The sequence below is a fragment of the Parasteatoda tepidariorum genome, chromosome 2 (assembly GCF_043381705.1).
Source record: "Parasteatoda tepidariorum isolate YZ-2023 chromosome 2, CAS_Ptep_4.0, whole genome shotgun sequence".
NCBI classification, from domain to species: domain Eukaryota; kingdom Metazoa; phylum Arthropoda; class Arachnida; order Araneae; family Theridiidae; genus Parasteatoda; species Parasteatoda tepidariorum.
Genome location: NC_092205.1, coordinates 29,063,712 through 29,073,124, shown reverse-complemented (window position 1 = coordinate 29,073,124; position 9,413 = coordinate 29,063,712). Strand labels below are relative to the sequence as shown.

The 9,413-nt window shown below is 32.9% G+C and overlaps 1 protein-coding gene across 1 annotated transcript; it reads left to right on the top strand.

Annotated features, from left to right (window-relative positions):
* Positions 1 to 914: 914 nt before the first annotated feature.
* On the top strand, positions 915 to 8,718 carry LOC107449608 (carbohydrate sulfotransferase 11). The gene is made up of 2 exons (XM_016065190.3): positions 915 to 1,223; positions 7,781 to 8,718. Exons 1-2 carry the CDS (start codon positions 1,056 to 1,058, stop codon positions 8,666 to 8,668), a joined length of 1,056 nt encoding a protein of 351 aa, XP_015920676.1. The 5' UTR covers positions 915 to 1,055; the 3' UTR covers positions 8,669 to 8,718.
* Positions 8,719 to 9,413: the final 695 nt, after the last annotated feature.

Sequence of the window (9,413 nt, the reverse complement as noted above, 5' to 3'; positions counted from 1 at the left end):
CTTTACGTCGCACTAGAGCTGCACAATGGGCTATTGGCGACGGTCTGGGAAACATCCCGGAGGATGATCCAAAGACATGCCATCACAATTTTGATCCTCTGCGGAGGGGATGGCACCCCCGCTTCGGTAGCCCGACGACCGACTGTTTTGCGTTTTCTCAATGGAAGGATAAATGTGGTAATATCTTTTTTTGTGTCTGTCATCAGCATAAAATTAGTAAAAGTTATTAAAGTATTGTTTACCAAGAAAATATTGCTCTTTCCTTTATTTAAAGGTACGGCAGAAAGTGTTGATGAGTGAGGGAAACAGAGTTTCTTCTTTTTTTCTTCTTTATTTTTATGAAATATGTTCAAAGATACTAAACTAAAAGGATTCACGTATTCAATCTTGTAATATTAGTTAATATCGTATTTTCTTGATTTCAAGTACATGTGCAATACGCAAAACAAAAAACGGACCACCTTGAAAAACTATGCTCTATTGACCAGATCTTGACGTTCTAGGGCTATATGCTAATTCATTAGTGCAGACGATATTTAAAGTTACGAAATCAGACACACTAATTTATCAAGACACCTAATAATAGCCATATTTGAAATCATCCCCATTGCCATTAAGATTGAGTTCTAGAAAGAAGAACCATGAGAATTATATCAAAAGTTATTCCGTTTATATTTTTGCGCACTGTATTTAAACCTGTAACATATGTACTTCAATCAAATCGTTATATTTGAGAAGTCGATCGAATGCGAAAATTGATATTGAAAACTAAGTAGGAAGGGCAGTTTGTTCTTTCGAATTTATCCCGTTAAAACTCCTCGAGTACTACGCGTGTCTGTCAACGAACTGATCGCTGGCGTGAGAATGAAACACACCTTCTTCATTCCAACCTTGAAAAAACTAAAAAAACCAGTTTTTTTTTCCCATCTACTTTTCATCCGCATCAGTAAACCCCTCTCTCCAGTGGAACATTTTTTTTCTTTCCTTTCAGATGAAACTGCGTTGTTCCTGTTTTTATTCTTTAAAAAATATATTCTGAAAATTATGTCAGTGAAATGGACGTTTTGTGTCGGAAATTGTCCAGGCACCGTTTGTGCCTGGGGACCATCTTCGTCGGGGTAGTGTTCTGTTTGACTTTCATCAGTTTTCTTGACCGATGGACACCCCATCCTCTGCGGCGAAAAGTGCCCATACGAGGGAATGACCTCTCTAATGATAGTCAGGTGAGGGAATCTTTTTCTTTCTCTGCAGAAGATATCTCACGATTAGGTATTTCGAATAAAATGACATCGGAAAAAAATTATTTTTTTCATTTTGCGAAATGAAGTTTTAGTTATGAAAAGATAAATATTGAAAAACGATTGCAGTTAAAGCGATTAGCACAACTTCAATAAATGAAGCTGATTAAAAGAAAAAAAGCACCCTCATTATTAAGTGATTTTATAGTTCGAAAATTTCTTTGTAGTGTTTTGTATTTCTTAAAGTTGAATGGGATAACATTTTAAAGTGAGGATGTTGTTAAATTATATAATCTGTTAATAAGAAAAATATGAAAATAAGGAGCGCGTTTTTTAAATACAATGGGTCCAACAGTAAAAAAATGAAAATAAGGAACGCGTTTTTATATATAATATGTCCAAAAGTAAAAAATATGAAAATAAGGATTGCGTTATTTAAATACAATGTGTCCAAAAGTTAAAAATATGAAATAAGGAGCCCTTTTTTTATAAATAGTTTTATTCTTAATTCTTTTAATGTGCATCACATTTTAAATAATAAACTAATGTCTTCCAACCAAGCGTAGTTTTCGATTTAATATTAAATTTCAATTAAGGAAATTCAAATTTATTATTTATTTATTTTTTTTTTTTTTTTGTTTTTCGAAAATATATATTGGGGACATCCTCCCAAATCTACAGACAACAGAAATACTTAAAAACTTTTTATTTATACAATAATTAAGGTAAATCGGATCTACCTCAATTAGATTACCATTTAGAAATATTTCGCAAAACATAATTTTGAAAAGACAAAATTAACATTGCGCTGAAAAGTAAAGAAAAATAGGAGAGTTCTTTTACGATCGCAATGCAAAACTAACTCACTAAGTTGTAATCCGTTTATCTTTTTAAGAATTCCAATCCAATGTAATTAAACATGTATCGAATACACTATACCCTACAATAATGGAAGAAACCCTTTCAGTTTTTGACATTTTTTTAAATTTCTCAAGAAATACTTTGAGAATTATTTTTTTAACTTTAGTGGTAATTAGTTCATGCAATTTTCCATACGTAGTAATAAAGTTTAAAACTGGTTTCAGAGACCTATAATAAATTACCAAAGATATCAAGTATTTTTGAGCACCCTATACTGTAAAATAAAGAAATAAGCTTGTAACTTTTACCGATTACTTTGGTTGTTATGTGGAATAATTGCATACAATTTCATAAATTAGCTTTAATATTTATGAAGATAAGACGTTTTTATAAAAAACTAATTTTTTTTGTCTTGCGTTTTTTTTTTTTTTTTTTACTACAACTTTAAAAATATTCAATAACATTAAACGAAATTTTTGGAGCATTTAAAAAGCAATTACAAAATTATTGTTTCAAAATTAGCAAAAATTTCATTCAAAATTACTCAAAATATGATTATTTAAAGTAATTCTTTTACACTACGCATGCACGGAAAAAATATTTAAAAAAAATCTTTTTTATGATTTTGTAGTAAATCGTATTTGACAACTAATGAAAAAGTCGGATTTGAATATTTTAAAAATTTAAGGAGCTTCAAGCTATTTTCAAATTGTTGTTGAACTTAGTTCAAAATGATAAGGGATTTGTCCAAAAATTGTTGTTGAACAAAGCTCAAAATGATAAGGGATTTCACAAATTTAATTTTGTACTATTAAAAATATGATTTATTTAAAATGACACCGGCATTGTGGGTGACCATCTCCTTAAAAGAATGTTTTCTTTCGCCTGTTTTCTTTCCTCATACCATCACAGTTGGCTGTCCGGCCGATTATTATAAGGTAGTATCATTTGTTATTGAATTTTGTCTTATGATACTTGTGGAAAACCCTTTATCATTTTGAGCAGAAGTACAAAAACTACTTAGAAAATTACTTGAAACTCTTTACACTTTTAAGATATTCAAATTCTATTATTTTGGAGTGTTAATCTTATAAATTTAAAGATATTTGCAAAAATTATGAAACATTTAATTATAATAAGAAGTTTTTTTTTAATCTCCTGTTTAAAAAGATTTTTTTTATCTGATTATATTACAATACGATAAGTGTAATTATTGATATTAAAAAATGTAAAACGCAAAAAAAGAAGAAAAAAAAGAAAAAACTGCGAAGTGAAAGAATTAAAATGTATGAAATGTGAAAAATTCCTTTCCGCAAATTTCAAACTAATCGTATATAATTTTAAAATAATATTTAATATATTTGTCGATGCTAAAATAATAAAAAATATGTACATTCAATTAATTCATTTTTTTCTGCAGTTTTAACTGATGCTTTATTTTTCTCCAGTGCCTTTTTTTCAGTTTACCGGGATATACCAATTCTCAAGCATGACAAAGACTGTTTTTTATAAGTTTAATTTATCTTAGTGAAATTTACGTCGAAGAATTTTTAACAACAGTTTAAAAAAAAAGAAAAAACTAAAATAATCGGTAAATAAGAGTATTTATTGGTTATGTACGTGAAGGTGGCTCCATAAAACTTCTCGAAATTCACAGGTCTCTTTGTTTTGCTTCTAACTCTCTCTCTCTCTCTTCATTATGTATGATATATGGCTAATTTAATCGCAGTTTCTCCGTCAACATTGCATTTACTCTGACAGTGTGAACGTTTTGCGCCAATTGGTACATTTTGAAAATGAACTCATCTTATATTAAATTTTATCCAGCCTCTATTAGTTCATCTCCAAGTATGATTTTTATATTTTGTTTTCCTCGTTCCCAATTTATTTCGGGATTCCAGGTAAGAATTTACCGATTCTGCAGCTCAATCTGCTACTACACCCTGTACCGTTCTCAAACATGAAAATACATGTTCGAGAATATATTATAGCAGGGGTTCCCATTTTCTTTTAGCTACGGAACCCTAAATGATCGAACTTCTTTCGAAGGAACCCAGAGTTTTAAAAAACGTTCATTAGCAGGTGTAAATATGCTTCAAAAAAAGCGATTAATTGATTTAGAAATTTTTAATGTGAATGAAATTTTTTCATTGTTTAATCAGTCCTTAAAATTAGAATTTATGTTAGACAGTTACATTCGATAGTTTGCAAGCGGCTACCTTTTTGCTGTTTAATTTAAGTCTAGCAGTTTTTGCCATATAAGTTGAAATTGAATAAATTGAGCACATTTATGGTTTTTGAAAAAGATTTGTTATATACTGTAAGACTGGTTATCAGAGAAAAATAAGTTTTATTCTTGAATTTGTGGATTTTATTTTGAATTTCAAAGTTCGGGGAGAAATACTGATTTAAATATTTGTAAATCATAATTTATTTATTTTTTGGAAATTTATTCAATATTTGGAAAAAATAATATTTTTAAAAAAAATTGGGACTTTTTTTAAATTGCAATTTTACACAAATAATTTCATAAAAATCACCTTAATATTAATTAAATAATGGATTATTTGTTGGATATAAACCTATTATAGGTTTCAAATATTATTACTGATCTTAAAAAAAAAGTTCCAACTCACAGAACCCCTGTGACCTTTCCACGGAACGATAGAGGTCCGCGGAGCACCATTTGGAAACCGCTGTGCTGTATAATGGCTTTATGACAACAACAGTGGGGCCTTCAAGTTAATGACAAATTTCACTCTGTTGAAATTGATTTGGACCCATTGCCCCGAGATCGTCTCCAAATCGCTCACACTCGATTGACTCAACTTCGTTTGATCTTTGGAGAATATTCTCCCCAATTGCCATGTTTTACTCACGATTCAACATATTTTAATCGTTTGCCTATATTTCAACCAATATCAATTTACCTTTTATAGAAACTGTATTTTATGTATCAAAGATTTTTTGGTCGAAGCCCATCTACCTAACATCTTTGTATTTCTACGTGCTATATTTATTCACTTTGTATCTTATTCCTTAAGTATTGTAAAATCTATTTTATATAGTAAACCTAATTTGCGTAATTTTAATGCATTTTCCACTTCATTTCGCGTGTTTCATTTTACTCTGTATTTCATTTTGCTCTATATTTAACTTTTATCTCCTTTTTATTCACTTCTGCATTGCATTTGTGTGCCATGTCCCGTTTTAATAATTTCATATATCTTAGTAAGATAAATTTCTGGAAAGTATCTGAACTTTCCATTTGTTTTTTAAAAAGCTATTTGTTTGGCACCACACGTACTTTTTTTCTTTGATTTTGTGTAGGAATGTATGGATGGTGATTTCTACACTAGGGAACGCTGCAAGCTCGATACCGCCTAAATTTCCGGGTTACTGTTTCCGCTGTATTTTAAAGCCATTTGGCATCATTGTGTTTTGAGATTCCTGCAAGCGTGGTATTTGATTACTTATTACTTGTGTTTACAATGCTAACAATACTTGTGTTTACAATGCTAAAAGTGTTAATACTAACGTAAGATGGTGCACAGCTTGCAATAAGAACAAACTGTAATAGACAAATGGAAAGAGGCCAAATCAGGACTGCCAAAAAGCGAGTTATTCAAAATCTAGCAACCATGTCACCTTTTTTTTAACGATATATCTATAAATAACTAAAACAAATTTTCACTTTAAACTCACCAGAATTACACAATAACATTAATATCTTATGAAATACGGCAGATTTGAGCTCAGAAATTATCTAATTTATTTCTTTTATNGGAGATTTTTTTCAAGTTCTTCGGCCTTTTCCCTAGGGAAATTTTGTTTCTTATTTGCTGCTAAAAAATGGCGTCTGATTCTGTCAATGACTTTGATGGAACTAAATGAAAGCGTGATAAATTAATGTCTGATATTTACAGGCTCCTGCTAGACGGCGTACTCGAGCGTTGCGATCGCGAATAGTGGTCCGCGGAACACCATTTGGAAACCGCTGTGCTGTATTATGGCTTTATGACAACAACAATGGGGCCTTCAAGTTAATGACAAATTTCACTCTGTTAAAATTGATTTGGACCCATTGCCCCGAGATTGTCTAGAAATCGGTCACACTTGATTGACTCAACTTCGTCTGATCTTTGGAGAATCTTCTCCCCAATTGCGTTTTTTTTTTCCTCACGATTCAACATATCTTAATCGTTTGCCCGTATTTTAACCAATATTGATTTACCTTTTGTAGTAACTGTATTTTATGTATCAAAGATTTTTTGGACGAAGCCCATCTACCTAACATCTTTGCATTTCTACGTGCTATATTTATTCACTTTGTATCTTATTACTTACGTATTATTAACCTATTTTGCGTAATTTTAATGCATTTTCCTCTTCATTTCATGTGTTTCATTTTACTCCGTATTTCATTTTGCTCTATATTTAACTTTCATCTCCTTTTTATTCACTTCTGCATTGCATTTGTGTGCCATGTCCCGTTTTAATAATTTCATATATTTTAGTAAGATAAATTTCCAGCAAGTATTTGACCTTTCCATTTGTTTTTTTAGAAAAATTATTTGTTTGGCGCCACACGTACTTTTTTTCTTTGATTTTGTGTAGGAATGTATGGATGGTGTTTTCTACACTAGAGAACGCTGCAAGCTCGATACCGCCTAAATTTCTGGGTTACTGTTTCCGTTGTATTTTAAAGCCATTTGGCATCATTGTGTTTTGAGATTCTTGCAAACGTAGTATTTGATTATTTATTACTTGTGCTTACAATGCTAACAATACTTGTGTTTACAATGCTAAAAGTGTTAATACTAACGTAAGATGGTGCACAGCTTGCAACAAGAACAAACTGTAATAAACAAATGGAAAGAGGCCAAATCAGGACTGCCGAAAAGCGAGTTATTCAAAATCTAGCAACCATATCACCTTTTTTTTAACGATATATCTATAAATAACTAAAACAAATTTTCACTTTAAACTCGCCAGAATTACACAATGACATTAATATCTTATGAAATACTGCAGATTTGAGCTCGGAAATTATCTAATTTACTTCTTTTGATGAAAACAAAATTATCTGTTTGAAAATATCGTCTCACAGAATAACATGTAGTAAGCAGTTGCATACTTTTTAACCGGAACTAGAACAGGTATCGAGCTCGAAATTGTTATTGTTTACATTTATAATGAAAACACCATCCATTACGATATTTTCCTCTTCCATAACATTTTTCGTATTTAATAGTCAAAAATATTTTCTAACATTTCCGCGATGCTTTCTTTAAGAGCTCCGTGTAAAGCAGTTTTGAGTTCTATATAGTTTCCTAACTTAAAAGTTTTTAATTTGTTTGAAAATCATGGCCGAAATTCTAACATTCTTCCTTATCCGACTGACCACATGCCAATGGTGAGAGCATGCGAAGTGTTGCCATAGATAAAGAGTTCTGCTCTGCGCCATCTGTAGCCCAATTCGATGACCAATTAAACCCTACATTCAGTTCAATTCTAATATTTACAAAAATATTCTTAAAATTGAAAAATAAAAAATAAACGTGAACTTTTTTATAGTGATAGTGTAGTCCTTACACCTAAACATTCTCTATTTGGCTAACTAGTAATAGTGATCCTTATTATATGGTGCAAAAAGTAAAATCTTTAAAATTCTTTTGTAGGTTGCTGAAGAGATGGACCAACGCTGGAAAGCGGAGTACGACGCTCGGGTTCAGAGAGTGCGTGAAATTTGTGACAAGGATGAACTCGTCGCCATGCGCAGAATTTGGCGAGTGGCAACAAACCGCCGATTTGGCAAGGAAACGTTCTGCAAAAATAAAATGTGTCCCATCATCGTCGACGAAAAGAAGGTTCTTTTCTTCTGCTTCATTCCGAAAGTAGCCTCGACTGCCATTAAAAGATTCTTTCTAAACATATCGGACATACACATCAATGAAACCGTCCAAGAGAACGATACCGCTCTCCACACTGTGGCCAATAATGCCCTCAGGCGAATCAGTCCTATGTTCTACCCGTCCACAACCGTCAACAGATTCTTCAAAATGATATTCGTCCGCCACCCTTTCGACCGCCTCGTGTCGGCTTTTCGTAGCAAAGCAGAGAAATCCCGAAAAGATGTCCCTTATTTTTATGACAGATTCTGGGACCCCGTGATGAAAAAACTAAGGCCAGACGGTGCACCTCTAGATCGCATAACTTTCACCGAATTCGTCTGGTACTTGATCCATACTATGGAGAGAGACTATGACGATCATTGGGCTCCCTACTGGAACAGGTGCGATCCTTGTTTAGTGGACTATGACTTTATTGGAAAGCTGGAGACGGCCCAACATGATTTCCCCTACGCTTTCCGACAGGTGGGCATCGATGCAGGATCGGAATGGTGGAGGGAGAGTTACCCGCATTCCCATTCGTTAACTTTAAAGTACTTTTCAAGCATACCTGAAGAAGACATTCTTAAATTGTACGGCATATATAAATTTGATTTTGAACTTTTTGGCTATACAATTAAAGAGTTTTTGCACAAAAACGTCAGTTATAATGCTTGATGTTGGCAAATTTAGGAGAGAAAAATTAATAAATACTTATCGAAGATGCATCGTTTGTGACTCATTTCATTATTGAACATAAGATTAACAGAGTTTCGCAGTAAGTATCCGATTTTCAAAACTTATTCCCCGGAATTTAAAACTGGAAGCACTTTGCAACTGTTATAGATATGAGATTCTTTTACAATTTGATTCAACCATTATTCTTTCATATTCAAAGCATGCTCCTGGTAAGCCCCTCAGGGGGTTTACCTTTTTTAGGTAAAGACTGGGAGTCTCGTCCCCGGGGTGCCTTAGTGATATTTTCTCTCCTCTGTCGTCGTGGTGGCAAAAGTTACTGGCGTGGGCTTCTCGACTATGTTAAATTAATTACCACTATGTTGTATTAGATCTTGTTTGGAAAATAAAACCGCACAAGCGTTCACCATGCGCGAAGAACAATGCCTTGGAAAAGGGGCATCGTGGCATTCGAACACCCTACTTTGGCTCGTGCTTAAAGTAAACGAATAGTGCAGATAGGCCTCCATGCATCAATCGACTAGTCACGAATGAAATATATGGTCAAGTCCGTGGTCACTTACTTGGTACCAAGTTGAGGGTGGAGGTTGCTTCAAAGGTGATTCTCAAATACAGGAAACACTTTTAGCACCGTGTGAAACACTCATTATTTTAATATAGCGTTGCGCCGCAGTGGCTCAAGGGATAGAGCATTCGCCTCCTAATAAGGTGTCTCAGATTCGAATCT